Genomic DNA, 20,610 nt, shown 5'->3' with positions numbered 1-20,610 from the left:
ATTTGGAGAGCCACTCTTGGCCCTCTCTGGGAACCACAAACTAAAGATTTTCATCAAAGACTTTAAAGACTTGAGCACACTGTAAAAGCACTGTGTCATTTCCTCATGCACTATATTATTTAATACACCCTATCATTACTCCACTTGTACTGAGGAGAACAGTCTGCAAACAAAAACAAACTTTAGAAATTGGTGCCAAAAAGGTCACATACACAACTATGTGCTTTTTACTACACAACAAAAACTTTTATTATAATTTCAATTTCAATGCATTTTTCACTATTAATTCATGCTAAACAGTTCCATAACAACACCCCTGCTTGTGAGACACGGTAGCACAGCACTGCTGCCACACTTGATTGTGCAATAGCTTCCACCAAAACAACCCAGACCTGTTGAGTAACTCTTGTGCAAGGGACAATGAGAAACCCAAGACAGAGCACGTACACTTCAGGATGAGAAATCGAATAACGTGTTATCAGTTTCCATGTTTCAAACTGAGATAAACACACTGCACTGGGTAATTTTACACTCACACTGTGTAAAGCAAAGCAGGGGCAGCAGTGTAACAGCCTATTGTGAGCTGAGCAAAACAAAATATATAGAGAGAGTAAACTCACCTTTCAGCTGATGCTTGATCAACAGTGCGATCTGGGCTCATGTGAGATCTGTGGAGCCCCAGTGGCAATGTAGGGCAGGAGTAAGCTACCCATGAACTGCATCACAACTTGAGTGCAGGGTGTGGTGATGGAGGGGGCCAGTGAGGGATAGAGAACTGATATAGGGTTGCCGGGGGAGGGGAGAGCAGGCTGACAGAAGAGAGACACAGAAAGAGGGAGAGATTTCATCTTTTGCCCGGTCAAACCTCCAGAGATCCAGTCTAATTACAGGTCTATAAATAAATAGATGTCTTTCCTGGAGCACACTTCTAACACTTCTCCATCCTCTGTGGGTTTCACACAAAGAGTGCATGGATGGCATTTGGGCAAAGAGAACCTCGGCTAATTCCCCTCAGGACATCGCATTTTTTTCATAACTAGAGACAGAAGACCTCAGTGGTATTTCCATGTTTGAATTTTTGCATCGCCTTGTTTATCAGCGTGAGAGAAGCACTTTCTGGTGATTGTTCTCCACCAGGTCACTCAGTTCCCACTGATGGAAGCTGTTTCTGATGGAAACTGACACAACTCTGAGTTTTTGAGTTACTGTCTCCTGGGACTAACTGAAAAGGTGTAGTGGGAGTAAGTTTCAATAGGAGATGACCTCCTGTGTCATTTACAACATTTAAATGAAAGTGTATAAACTTAACATTGAAGCACTTTGTGAGAAAGGTGCTGTTCAAATTCAATTTGCTTACTTTAATTTCTTATACAAGCTTAATATAGATGATGCAAAGCCAGTATTTAAGCAGGATCAGTTATGTCCCACGAGCTGTTGTAACATTTGGGCTTCAGGTAAAAACAAAATCTCGTGTAAACTTTAGAGAGCCTTAAAAAATAATGGTTTTGATACCATTTTATTATTTATAAAGCAGTTCACATATTCTTGCATTGCAAAACAATATAATTTATTTCCAACATAAACACTGTTGTCAATACTTGTAGACCTCATGGGATTAGGAATAGGGTTAAGGTTAGGTTTAGGTCTAACCCTAAATTTGAATCAAAGTCCAGTCCGAATGAGGCAAGACATCATTTCTGAGGTCTTGGTTAGTGGTAAATGTGACTTGTGGTTTGATTAAGTTGTTCACAATGAGTGGAAGACAATGCAAAGTCCTTTACTTTAAGTGAAAGTACAAACAATTAGACAAAAATTAGTATTATTAAGTAATAAATTCAAAAAATTCAAAATTCGAATTACTTGCCGAGGGTCGATTATTCCCTGATGCTACCTTCTACTTCATCATCATGAGTCTCGGCAGTGGCCTCCTCTGAATCCATGTCAGGTGTTTCTTCTTCACCAGTGATGCTGCTGCTGCAGGTGCACCTTGCTCTCATTCAAGGAGGCGGGGCTTAATGTTACCTGTCAGCTCTGATTGGATCAATGGACTAAATCCCCTCTCATCAATGATTTAAAATATAAACACAATGTGAACATGTAACACAATGCTTTGTAAAAAAAAAAAATGTATCTGGTGGAAATTAAATTTATTTGCTGATATGTGTGGTGGAGTAATAGTGAAAATTACCATAAAATAAATAAACTTAACTTAAGTGAAGGACCGATTCATGAAATATGTACTGAAGAACAGTAACTGAGTACATGTACCTTGCTATATCCCAAACCTTGCTGCACAAGAGTGAGTGAAGAAGAGGAGCAAGATATCAAGTGATCAAGTGGGTATCTCAGGACAAAATATGGATGATTTCTATCTATATTATCTATCTATATTTCTTCAGTCTGGTTTCACAGAATAAAATCTGTCAATAAGAATCTGTATGTTAGTATGTGTGTGTGTGTGTGTGTGTGTGTGTGTGTGTGTGTGTGTGTGTGTGTGTGTGTGTGTGTGGTGAACACGAGTGTTGAGCTGAGGACTGAGTGAGGCTACGACCAGCTCCAGACAGGAGAGGGAGCTCTATGACTACATGTGTGAGTGTGGACTTGTGAACTGGCACCTGAGAAGATCCTTACAGAGACGGTGAGAATATGTATCTCACCAGCAAAATTACAGAGCATAAGAAACATAGAGATCAAAATAAAGATAAAGATATGAATGAACCATACTGTACTGCTATCATGGAAAAAATAAAAGACTTGCCCACTGGCCATTTTGTACTCAGCTCTTAAATTCACCATCCACACAGATGAAGAACCAATGTTCAAGCATTGTGCATAAATTAATAAGTATATGTCCAAAATAAATCTTCACCCCTATGTGTATCTTATAGAATATTATATCTGTCATATTCTGGGTTGATTTTGGATTCAGTTTGCAACAGCAGGTGCCATATATAGGAAAAATGAGGGAAGATGAAGAAGGAGTGCAACACGAGAAGCTTCTGTCTAGGAATTTCTTCTTCATGGCTCAGTTCTTCTTCTTATGGCTACACAACTGTTCCTGGTCCCTCTCTCCTCTCTCTCCCCTTGTCCTCCTCTCTATCTCTCTCTCCTCTTTGCCACCCACCTCTCCTCTCTTCCCCATTTTTTCTCTGCTTACCCCAAACGGTCGAGGCAGATGGCCGCCCACATTGAGTCTGGTTCTGCCTGAGTTTTTCTCTCCCCTGTCACCTTTGTGGAGCACTTTTTAAACCTTGATTGGATAAGTGCTAAACAAATAAAGTTACTATTATTATTATTATTATTATTACTGTCTAACTTTAATGTTGATCACTTAATACATTCAGAAAAACAAACAGCAGGAATTCAACTTAATACAGAGATAGAGATATACATATAAGCTAACTAAGGACAAATGAAAACATTTGAATACAAATGGTAAAACAAACAAAGAATATATAGAATATTACAATGGGCTCACAGCTCTATAGTTGTGATAGTTTTGTTGTTTTTGTTGTTGTTGTTGTTGTTGTTTTTTGCCAGAGACATTGAGGAAATATATAGATCCATTTCTTAAATAAAAAGAAAAGTGTGTTTTTTAACCATTAAATCTAGACTTGTGAAATTTACAAATAAATGTAATTAAATGTATTGTAAAGTATTCTATTTGTATGTAGAGTTGGAAAAAGAACTAACTAAAAGGAGATTTTCCAGAAGAGGTACAAAGTTAGACCAAATATTAACCAAAAGAAATATCCACAAGTATCTTACATCAATATAACAATTGAGCTTAATGGAGAAAGACCTGACTGGGTAACATCAGCGGATGATTTTTAAATGACCTTATTGACAAAAAACACATTTTGTAGGAGAGACCAAATTTCTTTCAGCATTAACTGGTACTCGTATTTATTATATTTTATATAACGCGTCTCTTTAGTCGCGGCGTTGTGACGTCATCACCAAGGGCCCTCATAGAGTGGAGCCGACAGTGGAGCGTCTGATGTCTCCAGCAGGTTTGAATTAAAACCCCTGTATTGATACTGTTGTTCTCCTGGTGACTCGGTGACACGTGTGAGCACCAGTCCGGTGTGTGGTTAAATGATCTTTACTGGGCTGAAGTGGCTGTTGGGACATTACACCCTCCCGCCTCTAGCTGGGAAGCTAACGTTAGCCAGGCTAGCTCCAGCTTTAAAGTCGTTGTCAGTGCGTTTTAAACAAGTAGAGAACAGTTTGTTCATAAACAGACGAGGAGAGGCAGAGGTAGCGAGGTGTGATGCTGTTTGTCTCATGTCAACTCGGGGGGGGGGGGGAATAACTGTAAATACTGAAGTTCCTGCTGTGAAACTTCTTTGACTGAACTCTAATCTCAGTTTGTTCCACTTCACTCAGCACGTTTCCCTCGCCTCTAAAGACCAAGCCCACACTGAAGGACTCCGATCTCCAGGAGAATCAGCTGCACATATCTCAGCTCTGCTTTGCCACCATGAGCTAGAGAAGTGCAGTTTAAACCGATGCATGCTATTTATCCCTGTAACTTTCCCTGAGCCTCTTGATTCAATATTGATTTGAATGAATATGCACAGAGTAAAATAATAATACAGTTGTTAGTGAACTTTTACTGTTCTCTTGTAATGTCTCTACTTAGTTTTGGGTGGATTTTCACAGTGGGTTATTAGATTACAACTTGTTTTTATCAGCTGTCACATTCAGTAAAATGAGATTTAATCTTATAATGAAGGATGATTCAGTGATACTCGCCAAATGTTTCCTTGACAAATGTACATTTCTAAGAACCATACCGAGATTCAGTTTATTTCTGAAAGAATGGCCTCTTTATTTAGATTCTTTGAAACTGGAAATATATGAATATCTGTCATCAGCAGTGTCACTTAATTAGTACCCAGACAAATATACATTTGATTTAATTCACATTTTCCTTTTATTCACTGTTTGTTCATATTTAGTCATTCATTCTTGGTTGTGCCTGTTGGATTTGTTAGGTTGCTAAGCCAATGTGGAGGAATAGTCCATTAAACACAGAGGCATGAAGATTTGAGCATCTCTAAGTTTATGTTCATGACAAGTGAGCAAGATGATGCGATTGTGGTAGAAAACTCCTGAATAGTTACTGAATTGGCCATGTGAGATGAGATTTAAAAGAAATAACAATACATTTTTACACTCAGCTTTAAAAAGGTGAAACTGCTGCTTCTGATTGTGTTAGTTTTGTTGGCGTATTCCAAAATTGTATAGTTTCATTTGGCCACATGTCGTATTTATAAATGTTTCTGTCTTTAACTTCCTCATATTTACATATCTGTGACTTATTCTGTGCTGTTGTTGTTCGCAGGTGTAAACATGGATCTGTTGTGTGGTCCGTTGGGTTTGGGCGTGGTAGCGGGTCTGGGATGCGGGCTCCTTCTCGGTTGGCACCTTCGAGGACGCTTCGCCCCAGTATCCAAGAGCCTGATGGAGGCGATGGGGAACGGCGAGGCGAGTGTGATGGGAGAAGGAGGCGAGTTCAAGATGGTCCTGGTGGTCCGTAACGACCTGAAGATGGGCAAGGGGAAGGTCGCCGCCCAATGCTCCCACGCTGCCGTGTCGGCGTACAAGCAGGTCCAGCGCAGGAACCCTGAGCTTCTCAAACAGTGGGAGTACTGCGGCCAGCCCAAGGTGGTGGTGAAGGCCCCCAATGAGAACACCCTGATCGATCTGCTGGGTCACGCCAAAGAACTGGGGCTTCCTGTCAGCCTGATCCAGGACGCAGGACGGACACAAATTGCACCAGGGTCCCGCACCGTGCTGGGTATCGGCCCAGGCCCGGCAGATCTGATTGATAGTGTCAGTGGAGAGTTGAAGCTCTACTAGAGTTCCAGCTTCCACCATTTGGACTCGCAAACAATTCCCTTTGTAGATAAAACTATTTGGAACTTACAGCTGAGCTTTAATGAGTTTATATTTTTATATATGGCAACAATTATGTTTTAGAAATCAGTGACTCCTGGATCAGTAATAACAGCTTCATGTGTGTTTCTTTACTGACTGTCCAGTATGTTCTCAATGATAACAATCAATCTACAAAATAAATTATGAAACTAGAAAAGTCTCTTCATATTGTAAAGTGTTAAATGCTCAAGAAAACATTGCAGGTCACCACATTGCAGTTGTTGAGCCACATGGATGTGATGTCACTGAACGTCATTTAGGTTTTGTTATAAAAGATATATGAAATATCCTAAATGTTCCTGGTCTCATCTGCCCCATTAACTACAACTGTGAAATACTTGATTCTCATTGTTACCTCCACCAAGGAGGTTATGTTTTCACCCCTGTCCGTTTGTAAGCAAGGTTATGCAGAAACAACTTAGAGGATTACTACACAACTTGGTGGAAGGATACGGTCTGCATCAGGGATGAACCCAGTCAATTTCAGTGCAGATCTAGAGTAAGGCGCAGATCAAAGAATTTGTTTCATTCTGTTACATTGAAAAATGAGGTGTTGCAGCATTTTTCTAAGAATAATTCATGGATCTTGATGAAAAGAATTAGGCATATTTAAGAGTGCAGATCCAAATAAAAACCTGAATCTAGAGAATTTAAATGGATCAGAGGTGTAGGCTCTGAGTTTCATTCTAGTCTTAAGTGTGGATCTACTATTTTCGAAAAGAGAGATGACATCAAAAATGGTGGCGTCTCGGCAGATCAGACTGGTTTACTTGAATTGTACCATCAGAGGGTGCTAGTACTTTATCTTTATTAGGTTTTATATCATTGTTGAACTGATAATATATTAATATATCAGACATTACACAGATTAGACAAACAGGAGGATGTTACAAACAGAATCCAAACACCAGAGTGCAGCTCCATCAACGACATTTAAATCTGAACCACATTCTGTTGTTACCGGTTGGAATCAGCATGTTCAAAAACCTGCGTTCTTTAAACGTCTGGTGGGAGGCAAACCAGTGAGGTGGTTTTAAGATGAGACCACCCCAGCACCAGTCACTGAGACTGGACTCCACCTGCTGTTGACTTCGACTGAAAGCTTCACAAAATCAACAGTGCGTTTCCTTTGATCTTTTGTTTGGCTCAGGTCGACTCCCAGCTTCACCTTTGCCTTGTAAATGTGCACGGTAGGAAAATACCTTGGTTTGGAAATGGAGTCATCACATTGTTTTGTACGATGGTACTTTGGACTACAAACACGATACAAACTCTATGCACTTTACAGCCTCTGACATCACTTCCCTGTTTTCGAGAGACAGACATAATAGTATATTCAAGACACAACCAGACTGTTCTTGACAAACAAGAAGCCTTTATTGTTAAGTGGAAAACAAAACTGCTGTTTCATTCATTATGATCCTGATAATGCACAATCAAGTATCTTAAGTGCACAATTTCAATCTAAGGTAATTTAGATAAGAATATAAGCTCAAAGGAGTTAATGATTGATTTCTTGTATACACGCAAGCCTTTAATAAAAACTTCAAATTACCACAAGTCTGTGATACTGTTTGTGAACATGATGAGCGGGTTGAACTGAAAAAGCTAAAGGCGACACTCAACAGGATGTGAGGAGCGTTAGGTTTGAAAAATCTCTCCTGCACCCTCAATAACAGATATCCAGCAGAAACAAACTGCAGCATAAAGAGGCAGCATGGGGCGTGTTTGTCAAACAGGTCTGCAGTACCTCCTGAGATGGAATGGTCCCATGTTAGAGCAGTGTTTAAAGCACATGGCGATCGGACTGCAGATTTGTTTGGAGAGTCCTGCATAGGCTTTGCTGGAAAGAAAGAACCTTTCCTGAAAATCGTATGTAAAATACTCTCTTGGAATTTTGTCAAGAAATAACCCTGAAGTGCGAGTTTGGGGGACTTGACAGGTACGACGTAGTGTTTCAGGACTGTGGTCAATGGAAGCGGCAGTCTCATGTTCAAATATAGAAGAACACAGTAGCAGTTTGTGTGTCTGAATATACAATAATTAAATGCATTTTACAGTCGGACAGAAGAAGCTGCTCACACACACAAAAGGAAAAAGAGGCTCTACATTAATTTCTTCTCACTACAGAGTGCAAATCAGATGCTTCACAACAGACCTTTTTTTTTTTTTTTTTTTTAAACTCGAAGAGGACTAGCTCTTCTCACAAGCCCCCCTGTTGTACATAAACCATTTCCCAATCAAATAAAATAGACAAAAGAAAAAATAATCTAGTCAAACCGGAATGTGAGAAAATTAATCTTTGTGATTCAATCTTTTCTTTGACGACAAATAAAACTGAGTCCTTCATGACAGTTTAAAATTGGAAAAAAGGTTTATCGGTATTATCCCGAGCTCCCTGCAGAGGGCAGAGAAACAGAAATGGTCTGGTGAAGGACTGTGGGAGATGGATGGATGGTCGCTCCGGCCTACATGTGGAGAGGGGGGGGGTGGGGGGGTGGGGTCTTTACATGCTGTAGCCGAAGCCCGGCTGAGCTGCCGGCTGAACGTATCCTGCAGGTGCCTGGTAGCCGTAGCCGTAGGCTTGCTGAGGGGGCACGGGTACGCTGGGGCCCGCCGTCAGCATCAGCTGTGGTGTGCCTACAATGGGTCAGACATGGAAAACATTTCAGATTTAATCAAACTACTTTGTGAACATATTGTGAATTTTTCAGCTGTGAGACCATAAAGCAGCAACTAGAATGGCATTCAGTGGAGAGCATACACACTCATAGATATCAGTCTCCTAAATGTGCCAGACACTGAATCATATATTTTATGGCTCAGTGGGGTCACCTGCTATCATTATAATCATTTTCAGGAAAGTGTTAATCTTGAGCACAACCTGATGTTTTAAGCCAAGGAAAAACCTGCACAATGCAACGTGATCTGTGTCCTGATCATGATGTTTGGTTTGATCACAGGTGAGGAAGATGGTGAGTAATGTAAGAGTCAGCTGCCAACAGAGTGTTGTTGAAATAGGTGGGATTCATGCAGAGAAATGTCATATATCTCTATTTCTATATCTAGCAACATTTTAATGAGCTGATGACACACCAACAAAGGCATAATAAAAAATGCTATGTTTAATAGTATTTAACTCATAATAAATCACTAAAGAAAAACATTTTTACTTATGAATATTTAATACTATAGAGAAATAATTAAAAGTATTTTTCTGATAACAATGAAATGCCAATGTCATCGTGTGCAACTGGTTTATTGAAAGCAGACTGTAGTGCCTGTTCAGCACAGTGCGATGATGAGTTGGTGAATATTGATGATGGTGATATTTCCGTCAGGAGTTGGTAGAGACCAACTGGGTTTTTGATCATAGTGAACAGAACATATAGTAGATGTCATTACCATAGACGATGGGTTGCGTCTCTGCTTCCTGCTCCTCCTCTTTCCTTACAGACTCTGAGGTTTCTAGATTATCTACCTGCAGGGAGAAGAAATAGGTACATTTAGGACAAAGCCACACCAACGTTACAAGTAAACAACACACTGAAGAGGTTTAAAAATAAAAACAGTTATGTGTACAGTACATTCACTTTTCTGACCAGGGTCGCCAATCAATGCGAATTTCACTGAGAAGCACGACAAAATGAAACCCGACAGAAGACAAGGTGATTAAACCAGAACTATTTGCTTTTGTATTTGATTTTCACACTTTATACACAGAATGCAGATATCCATACACCTTGTACTGAACAGCAGCAATAACATAAAGTTCAACTGATCATTTTCATTCCTTATGTTAGATTCCTCTGTGGCCGGACTGACGGTGACAAAAACCCCCACTAGGGAGTTCTTTAAAAACAAACAAAGAAGAACGTCTTCAGGCAGCACATCAGATGCAGCAACAAACATACACAGCCGTCCTCAGTGGGAAGCAGCAGCGTGTGGATGCAGATTTTTTTTCTACAGTTAAAAGTCAGAGCTCACTCAGCAGTGCACTTAAATGCATGTATTCGTCATTCATTTTTGCCATGCCTCTTTTTGATGAACAGCAGATTATTTCTGTTCTCTGCACAGCTTCAACAGGCTTAAGCTTCACGATCCCATGCTCTGTGTGTTACAGTGCTGGCTGCCAATAACTGGCTGCAGCATGGAGATGGGGAGGAGGAGGGAGAGCGGGGTTAGTCTCGTGCCGGGTGCTCATTACTGGTCAAAGGTTTCTAAAGAAAACCAGGCACAACCAACAGGCTCCTTTTACATGTTACGCATGCCGGTTCCAGTTAGTGAAAATTAAGTAAAACCATCAAAATACATCAACAAAAACAAACACACAGCTGTATATTGTGTAGTGTCATTGACTGTGAGGAAACGAAGTGAAGTTAAAGAGAATTTGTAATACTTGTTGAAGCTGATCCACTTTTTAGCAGCAAATAAAGAATAAAAGTCAGACTGTAAAATAACCACGATTTAAGCAATTAATTGAGCATTTTCTCCATCAACCTAGCTCGATAGACAACGTATTTTAATTTAACTTGTAATTGAATAGGTGTTGCTGCCTGCTTCTACTTTACAACCAAGGGCAAACTAATGTTACTAAACATGCCACTTCTAATCTGATGCAAAGTGAGTTAACTAGGTTTCAATCGTTTCTCACGAAGAAACGGTCTTTTCTCCTTAAAAACATCATCTTATTCCTCATCCATAAGTTCCTTCTCTCTCACGCCAGAACTCTTCTATCACTCTAGTCTTTGTACCTGTCACTCAATCTGTTCCATGTGAGAAAGACGTGGGAAACGCCGATTTATATATGTAGATATATGGTTAAAAAAAAAAAACTTGGATTAGACTGTATCTACAACGACGCCCTACGGATACTATGCATCAGCCTGAAAGATGTCTCAGAGACTGTCGTAGTGAGAGTGTAATGCGTGGTATAGCTAAAACCATGCACACTCAAGGCTGCAGTCTTCCAAGCTCAATACTAATAGCTTTTAACTTTCACCTGTTCTGTAACTGCATCAACCTGGAAGAGAAGAGGTGCAGCATAGTAGAAGAAAATTAAAATAATTTCCCCCATAAAGAAAACTAGTAAAGAAGGAAGACTAACAGAAAGCCATCATGAAGTATTTGAAGCTTGTTTCATATTAAAAAAAAAGTGTGGGTGAGAACTTTGTGATTGTGTGTGAATATTCACATCGGCTTTGTTCGACTCTGACCAGATGACAGTATTTTTACAGCAATACAGCCTGCATTTAAATTAAAACCATTTAATTCCCAGTTCACTTAACTCCAGGCTGAAAAGAACACAGCTGACCCACCTTGCTGAGGTATTCCCTCATGACCTGAATGAAGTATGGCATAGAAAAGTCCATGATGTTGTGCCTCCAGGCGGTCTCCAGCACCACGTCAGGTCGCAGCAGGTCATAGCAGGTAAACAGGCAGGCGGCGAAACACTCCTTCTTGTTCTCCATGAGGAACCAGGAAAGCAGCTCCTCTGCCAGCTCTGTGTCCTTGGACTCTGATGCATACTGCATGGCATCCTGCAAGGGAGACAGGAGAACACAGACAGATTTTGGAATAGTCTCAAGTCAATTATAGCAGTTCATCTGAAATATAAGTGGTGATGATTGAACCATGATTGGAAAAAGAAAGTTGAAAAGCACCTTATAGAGTTTATCCTTCTTGCAGAGTTCCACACTCTGTTTCCAGCGGTTGTTGCCCTTGAAGAGGTAGGCGGCGATTCGCCTGAACTCAATCAGCTCGTGCTTCTCCAAGCGCTGGGCCAGCGAGATGTTGTCAAAGTTGTCGTAGGCATCTATTGATGTTCTCAGAGCCTAACAGGAGAGACATAAACAGTAAATTAAATGAGGGTTGAATTTGGGAGATAGAAAAAGATTTGATTCAATACCGTGGTCCTGCCTCTTACCTGATAGTCCTCCTCTATGATGAAGAGATTGTTAAGTGCTTCATTGACTGATTTGTTGTTGTGGTTCTGTACTGACCGCAGGTATGGTTTGACCAGAGGCAGCTGTTTCACCTGTGAACACGGAGTACAATAATAATATCAATCCTGGCAAACATAGAACATCTCAATCATATTCCTTTATCATTATCAGAGTGTATTGATGTGTACCTTGCTGAAGAAGTTGACAGCACGGGAGTGGTCCAGTCTGGGAGAAAGCACTATGAGCAAATCATTCAGTAACAAGGGCTTAAACTCCAGATAGAACTGGGTGGCTTTGTAGTACAGCTCCACGTTGGCCACCTACACAGGGTTCAGAGGGAAAGAGAATTATTTTAAGATGATAAACACTGGATCAGGACATATAGTGCAACATGAGACATGAGGCTGATTATAATTTTGCAGTATAGCAGGCTTTTATAATATAATAATATAAGCAATAATACATAAAATCACAGTTGAAATGAAGAGAACAGGCGCAAGTGGCATGAAATCTCCATTTTAGATTTGTGTCATTTCAACTGAAAAGATTAATACAATCAGTATTTAACAAACAAAAAAATCAGTGATATCAAACTGTACCTTTGTGATGATGTCTTTGAACTGTCCCTCTTTCCAGGCGTCCGACGGGTGGTTCATCATGGTGATGATGGCGTTGTCGAACTCCTCATACTTGTCGTAGAGGAAGACCAGCTCGGCCCACAGGTGCGCCTGCTCTGCTGCTCTCAGCACCTTTGGAATGTTAACTCTGGACCAAAAGAGCTCCAGATGCTCTCTCATCTTCTGGGGCTTGAACTTGGAGTAAAGGATGGCCAGCTCTGTGAACATTCCCATGTGAGCGCGCTCCAGGCCCAGGGCGGCTTCCAGCATTGTGATCAGCTCCTCAAAGTAACCGCGGTCCTGAAAGAGAAGGGAGAGGATTTTGGATTTGGTAAATGTGCGTTTATGTATGTGAGCTAAGTTTTTGAAATAGCGCAAAAATAATGCCTTCATTTCCTGCTTACTTGGTAGTAGTTGATCAGCTCCTCCAGCTCATCAGCGTGAACCACAATGTGGAGACCACACATCTGGGCCAGTCTGAACTCCTTTCCATCCACGCAGGCGAAGCACACCTCTTTCCAGGTGCGGGTGCTGTTGGCCTTGCGGGCGCCGTCCACTGCAGCCTGGTACTCCCCAAGGTGCACGAGGGTCGAAGCCAAACGGCCAAAGTTGGAGACATTGTTGTACAGCAGCTTTGCGGCATCGTACATTTTCTCATCATAGCAGCGATCACCGACCTGCAGGACAGGTTAAATAAAGATTCACTGTGTCATTGTGTTGACCTGACAGCTGATTCACAGAGTCTGGTGTGAGAGTGAGGCTAACCTGCTGGATGTGAGCATTGTTGGGTCCATTAATAAACTCTTCCAGTTCTGCCAGGCGATTGGTTTTGGCCAAAGCAAAGATGAGCTCGGTTTCAACGTAGGACTCACGGGCCTTCTTACGAGCCATCTGAAGAAATTTGACCAAGTCCTCCCAGTTACCTGAAACACATGGACAGTAACATCAAGGTGTGTTTCCACATGAATCCACCTTTTTTTGGGGTAGATGTGGAATACTACCTTGACTGCATTGTACGCCAATACTGACTAATAATGCAACTTTCAGCAAATACCCCTGTACAAAAAAACTGTACAAATGAACTGAATAAAACTCAGTTCATAGTGATTGATGAGGTCACAATAAGTTCTCTCCTTACCACTTTTATCAGCAGCCTGCACCACCTCCATGTATGCAGACGGGTCATCAGCTTTGATGTAGGAGTCGATGGCCTCCTTAACTAGGCCTTGCTGTAGCTGAGCCTTAGCCAGCTGGCTCCACACAGCTGGCTCATTGCAGCGTTCTGCAAACTCATAGGCCCGGTCCAGGTTGCCAATATGCTCGATCAGCACCTAAGGAGGAAAATAGAAAAAACAGGAACAATCAACACTTCAACCAATCAATAAGTTATTAGTCTAGCTGTATAAGAGATAATGACCGACCTGCACAGCAGAGGTGTTGACGTCAAACTTCTTGAAAATGGCAAAGGCCTCCTCAAAGAGCTCGTTGCTGATGGCGATGTTTGCGATATCAGGAGCGTCATAGTTGTCTAGCCTGCTGATGTACTCCATCACACGGGTGCGGTCAGCTTTGATAGCGGTCAGGATCAGCAGATTCTGCAGATTCCTGTGGGAGTGAGAAGACACAGAACTTTTAGCACACCTTAATTTTGGGATTCTGGACAACAGTGAAAACTTTGACATGTTAACGCTACATACCTGTGTTCACTGAAGACGGAGTTGTCCAATACAATCTTCTCCAGCAGCTCAATGAGCTCATTCGGTAAATCTGCGGTCATGAAGGCCTTGACTGTGACTGACACCTCCTCTGGGTCCTGGGTTTCTGACAGTGCTGTTTGCACCACCTGAGAGCAGGTACAAGGGAACAGAAGTTTAGAAAAGCATAAGGCTCCAGTAATGAATGAGATGAAACTTGCCTTGAGTTTAGTTTACCTGGTCAATGAGTGGTCTTCTGAAGGGGTTGCTCTCGAGCAGCACGCTAGCCCACAGCTCGGGATCTTTGCGACGGACCAAATAGCGAGAAAGGCTCTTGAACAGGGAGTTCTCATTGCAGACCTGATGTGGAAAAAAAATTATAAATACAATAGCAAAGGCAGTTAAAGGCAGCACATTTAGACACATAGTCAGAGGCCAGAACAAAGATTCATCCTCACATTGATCAGCTCCTGGTCACACTGTCCTCTCTCATAGGCCACACAGGCCAGGTGGGGGTCTCTCTTCTCGCAGTACTTTCCCACCACACGGCTGTCATAGAACGGGTTTTCGCGCAGGAAGCGTTCTGGGTTGTTGTTGCTGTCGATGTAGATCTTGGCGAGGGCATTGTGGGTGGCTGGCTCTTCGCAGCCTTCATGGATACGAGACTCCAGCCATGGCAGCAGCAGCTTCAGTCTGTGAGACAAAGACATTCACAGTGGCTGCTCAGATCTGCATGAAGTACAAGTCAGATCCTATTTGGGACAATAGATCGACATGGTCATCCACTTTGGGATCAGTATTTGTTTCAATGCCTTTAATTTAGATTACTGTAATTTATCAATTATTTAACTTTAAAACCATTGTCACCACAACATGTATTGATCTGAAACATTCACATGGAGCAGTGCAGCACCTGTTTCTCTTTTCAACCTCAGCGACCAGTTCATCAGTGGAAAACTGTCCCCTGACGACCAGGATCAGACTCTTAATGACATCCTCGGAGCAGTCCACGTCCAACAGACCACCAACCACAACAGGCAGACGGCTAGGGTTCACCTGGAACACAATCAATCTCATTTAGCTTATGTCTGTAATGTAAGGATGCTGTGTAATAGTAATTTCAGTGTTTTTTGCAGTGAGCCTCACCTTCTGAACATAGATCTCAATGTACTTCTGCAGGTTGTTGCGATACAGGTAGAGGACCAGGTCATGGACAAAGTCGAAACGGTCACAGACGATGATGAGCGGCAGCTGGTCGGTGAGTTTGGCTTCCTGTTCGCCACAAAGAGCGGAGGGAGAGAGTCAGCAAGATATGGTATCCAACATAAAAACAACTACAAGAGCGACAAAACATCAGCCAAACTTGATGCACCACAGGAAACTCTTAGTTCAATTATGACTCGTTTCTGTATGATGGATTTTCCAGGTGGATTTTCCAGGTAAATCAACCTTCAAATATTACACAATACAATATCAAAGGGGGAAACAAAATAAAAGGTCTGCCACTACAACAAACTGATGGCACACTTCACAGGCTAGAGGATGATTGATGTAAAACTAATGTGTTTCACATTAGAACAAGACCTCTAAGTATCCTAAAGCAGCTTTCTTTCTCATTAGGAGGAGAGCTGCGAGTTGCCAGGTCACCATCAGGTAGCACTGACCACTAGTCCTCTATCCTACAATGCACTGGAGTGCATTGCCATCCACACTCATACAGGATTAACAAACTGGGATTGTGCACCATTGTTAATATTACCCAAGAACATGCTGCACGGACTAGAGGCTCTGTTACAGGACGACACACTGACCACACAGACATCTTGAATGTCCTTAAACTTCTCAATATGGAGCCCATGCTCCTAACTTGTCCAACAGTCACACAGAAAACATTCAGCCCTATGTTGTACGCCAAGAAACTTGTTACACCCCAGTGGTTGTATGGATTGCAGTGTATGAGCAAATAGTGCATGTCTGCATACAAATCCCAGTTTCAATCCTGTGCCTAGAGTTAAGGATCAAGGATGAAAAAAAACAGGCGAGGTTTGGTTCTGTGAGCAGGGATAGATTTACCTGATACATGTCCTGCCATTCCAAAGACAAAGGAGAAAAGCACAAAAGATAATTGACTGCCATCAGGACGGTTGGCTGAACATTTTTAACCGATACAGGCTAATTGCTGTAGATCTGCTTGAAATAATGGTAGTAATTTCCAATCTATCGGAAGTGTTAATCTGTTAAAATTGTCTTTTAATAACATGTAGCATTTTAAAGGTTATATATAATATATTCACTGCCACTAGATGTTGCTTGATGGATGAATGAAAAGCATTGTTAGCCACATCTTGCCCCTCCCTTCCTTTTCTTGGCAAGGTGTTGCAGTGTTGCAAAGCCCCTTGAAAACGGCCCCGAAACACACAAGCGAAACTGAGTAAAGTTGCAGTGTGTACAGGCGAGCCAACAAAAAGACAATCCAGGTCAGATTGGGCCCGCTAGAATCCACTCACCAGGCCTGCACAATATATCTGGTTAGCATATCTAGCATCAGTAGCATAGCTGTGCCATGCTGTGTGTAGACCAAAGGCCGTACAAAAATAAGGTGTTGCCACAGCGTTTCTGCTTTAAGAGCTCCATGGTGGGCAGGAGACATGTGTGTTTAAAGTACTGTACAGAAAGGTAGCAAAAAATGTGCGAGTCCACCAGGGTGTCATGTTTGATCATAGCTGGAGAATTCTCACTTCATAAACATGGGAAGGCAGACGGTATCACAGTGAGGGACTAACACGCACCTGTACATGCACTAATAGGAACATGCTTGCAAAGCTCTGATCACAACACACTCAGAGGGAGTGCGACTTTGTTCTCTTCTCAGGATGCCATTACATAACTGTGTTTACACAACAAACAGTTGTTGGCTCCTAAATCATATTTACATAGCCTTTAAAGATAAACTATGAGCTATGATATGCGATATGAATGAAAACAGACTGGAACTGGGGATGTTAAAACAGGAACTCTAAGGAAGACAGAAGAAAGCTGTAGTGGTTGTGTTGTCACTTCAGATTTACCTTGAGGAAGTTTTTGACGCGCTCAGGGTCGTAGCAGTTGCTCTCTCGACAGATCCTCTCCACCTCTTTTATCTGGCCTGTCTTGCAAGCGGCCTGGATGTATTTGAAGTGAACTTCAGGGTCTTGACTGAAGTTCACAATAGAGCCCAGGAAGTAGAACAGACCTGAGACAAAGAAAGGTCCGTTAAAAAAAGACTCAAACAACATGCAAGACATCAGCTCCCTTCAATCTAATGACAGCATTACAGATACACTATAGATACACTACAGATTCCAAATAGCTTACTTATTATCCTTTACTAGAGGTGGGGAAATTTCTCAATTCTTAGATGCGGATCACTCTGCAACGATGCAGAGACAGAACATAATCGATTTTCTGCTACATTCCTTTTTTTAGCGATGTCTGGCCGCTGCATAACTATAACCACCGCTGCTTCAGGACCAGGACAGATGCACAATTAAGGTCCAGTCATCTTTTACCATGTCAGAGTCTCCTGTGTTAGTGTCCTCCCTCCACTCTCCCGCTGACCTGCGCTCACTTTACACCTTAACAATAAACACTGACACTAATCAGTTATTAGGACCTGAACAGTACTGACGTGTACTTTGTGTTTGTTGATTTGCTCCAGAGTTTATAATGCACGTTTTTAAACATGTGTGCATCATGTGCATGAAGTTGATCTGGGACACACAACAGGAGACACGCACAGCCAGGACATCAGGGTTCAAGTGACCAGAATGATCCGGATTCATCGATTATAAACTAAATACATGAGGTATCAGTTTTTGTGAGCGATAAAGACGGGCAGACAGACAGACAGACACACACTGCAGACAGGAGAGAAGTTCTTCCCGCAGATTATCACACAATGCAGAGTTTTTTTAAATACATTGTTGCAGAAGAAGCGACCCTGATACAGTAAAGGCTAAAGATGCAGCACACAAGTCTAAACTGAATTCATTTCAAATCAACGTGGAGAGCACTGACCACTGTTGTAGTCCAATTTTTGAATTGAAAACCTTATTTTGTAAATTACAGCACACGTGAAGTAGTCACATAGTAATAAAAGAATGAATCCTGTATAGAAATAAAATTCTTTGATGCATCGATAATCGTTTTGTCATTGAATCGTAGCCCTCTGAATCGAAAGGTGCCTGGAGATTCCCACCTCTAACCTTTAAGCTACGGTATTTCATTAATAATATTTGTGGCAATAAATCACCTCCTGGACATTGTGTACAATCTATTGATTGTCCTGCTTCTCCTCTGACCTAGTTGTTTAATTGATAGCTGGGGAACATCTATCTTAGTACATGGGCAGGAGGGAATGGAGGGAATGGCTGCATAACTAAGAGACAAGTCAAATGTTAATCTAATGTCTGGCTGGAGACAGGAATATGTAGGTTAATTGTCCCATTTGACAAAACATTGTATTGCTACTTTTCAATACTTTGTCTCTCTGACTGACCAAGCATGCCATCAGAGTCTATGAACTTCAAAAACGCCCAATATTCTTATTGTCTGAATTGCTGATTACAGTAAAAAAAAAAAAAAGATTTAAATATCAAATGAAGCAGTATGCTTTCATTAAATCTGTGATCTCACCTTCAAAGCTCTTGAATGACTCAAAGAGCTCAGTGAGAGACTGTGTGCTGAGCTGCTCGTGGTACTTGGAAGCCACCTGGACACAGATCTGCAGGTTCTGGCGGATGTTGGCCGACAACATGGCCCTGAGGCACTCCAGAGAGTCTTCGACTGACAGCGAGCCAAAGAAGTTCACCAGCCACTGAAAGTGCAGGAGGAAATTTTATTTTAGTTCGTTGGTTGTGCAACATGTGAAAAATTGACAACAAAGAATAATCGCTTCTAGTTTTAATTAAATTATCCTCAGTTGGTGAGTGTAGCCTACCTCTGGGTTGAGCAGGTGTGTGTGCACAACAGCCCGCTTGATGTCGTACAGGTCAGTGTAGTGCTCCAGAGCCCTTTGCAGGAGTCCAGCCTTCTCACACAGCTGGGCGATGTGGGGACGATCGTAGTTGGTGAACATTTGGTTGCCTAGGATAGCATCAGCAACCTGCACCCATGACATAAAGAAACAAAAAAGTTATAATAAATGATTTGTTTTATTCATTGAATTCCTTTCAGTAAAGTATGTGCACGTGTCTACCTGTGGAGCATGCATGAGGTTCATCTCCAGCAGCCGAGTCTGCAGGGGTCCTTCTGAGGGTCTGTTGTTCTTCAAAGCGTCCAGGAGGAATGACGTGCACTGCTGGATCAGGTTGTACTCCATAAACACATCCACGATCTGGACAGACATAGAAACTTGTTAAACAACTCTCAAGGAGAAACCAAGATTGTGTAACTGTTACAACCGTTCCTTTGTACTAAATGAAGTACTACTTCACTATAGTTAATAGTAAACAATAGTCCTACTGCAGTCTCCTACAGTTATGTAGCACTGACATTTTTTAACTTCTCTAAAAGACCAGTTACAATGTAAAGTAAAAGTTGGCTGACTACAACACATTTCCTCTTCCAACGCTCGAGGACAGCCTCTGATGCAATGTGTGTTATTCTTAAAAGTCTTTTTACCTGCCAGTACAGCACTTTAGGCAATACAGAGCGCTGTGTCAGCAGTTGACATTTGCAGTGCAGAGAGTCTGCAGTGGCAGGAAGCAAAGGAAGAGGTGCAGTTCCTATATATTAAAGGATTGCTGAGGTTCACAGATGCTGGCATGTCATGTGACTTAGTCAAATACTACTTTGATTTCAAGTAAAGCTCAAGGCCAAATTACTTAATTGCAAACTTGGGATATGCAGAGGTCACAAAGTTTATTTTTCTTCAGATAATTATAGCCTGAACGCACCTAAACCTCAAAAACTACAACCCTAGTTTCTGCAACAGTTGTTGAACTCACACAACAATCTTTGTAAGTTTTAATAAGAGTAAGGTAGAAATGTTGAGTTCTTAAAGAGAGACCTCTTCCACTCAGATTAATATAATCAAACTGAAAGCCAACATCCGTTTATTTATAATTTTGAAATCCCTGCTCCCTTCCTCTGACCTGTGTGATGTCAGCCAGCGGCTCTTCATCCTGAACAAGCATCTGGGCAAACTGCAGGCCTTGTTCTGGGTTGATCCGCATAACATTCCTCAGCAGAAAGATCCAGTCTGGAGTGTAGCCCACCTGGAAAAAAAATTGTAAAAATCCAGCAATAAGTGCTCTTATTCTTTTATACTTCTCTCACACACACACAAATACACAATTAGTGATGGTTTTCTGTTCTGGATTCATTTTGCACAGTGTGTTTTCTCTGTGCACTTTGGAAGTCTGGGAA

At 41.7% G+C, this 20,610-nt stretch overlaps 3 protein-coding genes and 2 long non-coding RNA genes across 9 annotated transcripts in view; 3 read left to right on the top strand and 2 right to left on the bottom strand.

Annotated features, from left to right (window-relative positions):
• Positions 1-933, bottom strand: part of LOC117774102 (vacuole membrane protein 1-like) — a 61,086-nt gene extending 60,153 nt beyond the window's left edge. Inside the window, exon 1 of the mRNA XM_034606210.1 lies at positions 621-933. Within this exon, the coding sequence (XP_034462101.1) occupies positions 621-661 (41 nt within the window). The 5' untranslated portion in view covers positions 662-933. The remainder of the gene's footprint in view (positions 1-620) is intronic.
• Positions 934-3,952: 3,019 nt separating this feature from the next.
• On the top strand, positions 3,953-5,970 carry ptrh2 (peptidyl-tRNA hydrolase 2). Of its 2 annotated transcripts, none has more exons than XM_034606221.1 (2): positions 3,953-4,013; positions 5,351-5,970. In XM_034606221.1, the coding sequence occupies exons 1-2, from the start codon at positions 4,001-4,003 to the stop codon at positions 5,866-5,868; spliced, it is 531 nt and encodes a 176-aa protein (XP_034462112.1). In that variant the 5' UTR covers positions 3,953-4,000; the 3' UTR covers positions 5,869-5,970. The 2 variants fall into 2 exon arrangements, with proteins under 2 accessions (XP_034462112.1, XP_034462113.1); XM_034606222.1 differs by lacking the exon at positions 3,953-4,013 and adding an exon at positions 4,035-4,268.
• A 1,331-nt stretch (positions 5,971-7,301) lies between these two features.
• The window catches only part of cltca (clathrin, heavy chain a (Hc)), a 31,880-nt gene continuing 18,571 nt past the window's right edge, over positions 7,302-20,610 (bottom strand). For 2 of the 4 annotated variants that reach the window (XM_034606157.1, XM_034606158.1), the window contains 21 exons: positions 20,337-20,459; positions 19,439-19,576; positions 19,181-19,345; positions 18,877-19,057; positions 17,271-17,434; positions 15,349-15,474; positions 15,116-15,258; positions 14,661-14,895; positions 14,440-14,562; positions 14,206-14,351; positions 13,930-14,113; positions 13,647-13,839; positions 13,274-13,431; positions 12,913-13,185; positions 12,491-12,808; positions 12,080-12,211; positions 11,873-11,983; positions 11,610-11,780; positions 11,265-11,486; positions 9,352-9,427; positions 7,302-8,586 (listed from right to left, as the gene is read on the bottom strand). In XM_034606157.1, coding sequence (XP_034462048.1) covers positions 8,453-8,586; positions 9,352-9,427; positions 11,265-11,486; positions 11,610-11,780; positions 11,873-11,983; positions 12,080-12,211; positions 12,491-12,808; positions 12,913-13,185; positions 13,274-13,431; positions 13,647-13,839; positions 13,930-14,113; positions 14,206-14,351; positions 14,440-14,562; positions 14,661-14,895; positions 15,116-15,258; positions 15,349-15,474; positions 17,271-17,434; positions 18,877-19,057; positions 19,181-19,345; positions 19,439-19,576; positions 20,337-20,459 — 3,516 coding nt within the window. In that variant the 3' untranslated portion in view covers positions 7,302-8,452. Of the gene's footprint in view, positions 8,587-9,351; positions 9,428-10,948; positions 10,970-11,264; positions 11,487-11,609; positions 11,781-11,872; positions 11,984-12,079; positions 12,212-12,490; positions 12,809-12,912; positions 13,186-13,273; positions 13,432-13,646; positions 13,840-13,929; positions 14,114-14,205; positions 14,352-14,439; positions 14,563-14,660; positions 14,896-15,115; positions 15,259-15,348; positions 15,475-17,270; positions 17,435-18,876; positions 19,058-19,180; positions 19,346-19,438; positions 19,577-20,336; positions 20,460-20,610 lie in introns of all 4 variants that reach the window. The other 2 variants (XM_034606154.1, XM_034606155.1) reach the window with 2 other exon arrangements.
• On the top strand, positions 9,434-20,588 carry LOC117774116. Its single transcript, XR_004616019.1, has 3 exons — positions 9,434-10,609; positions 10,905-10,910; positions 20,577-20,588. It is a non-coding gene; the product is annotated as an uncharacterized LOC117774116 (long non-coding RNA).
• On the top strand, positions 19,736-20,146 carry LOC117774118. Its single transcript, XR_004616021.1, has 2 exons — positions 19,736-20,021; positions 20,057-20,146. It is a non-coding gene; the product is annotated as an uncharacterized LOC117774118 (long non-coding RNA).

This window comes from Hippoglossus hippoglossus, chromosome 14 (genome assembly GCF_009819705.1).
Source record: "Hippoglossus hippoglossus isolate fHipHip1 chromosome 14, fHipHip1.pri, whole genome shotgun sequence".
NCBI classification, from domain to species: domain Eukaryota; kingdom Metazoa; phylum Chordata; class Actinopteri; order Pleuronectiformes; family Pleuronectidae; genus Hippoglossus; species Hippoglossus hippoglossus.
Note: the sequence above shows the minus strand (reverse complement) of the source record. Positions and strands in the feature narration are given on the sequence as shown.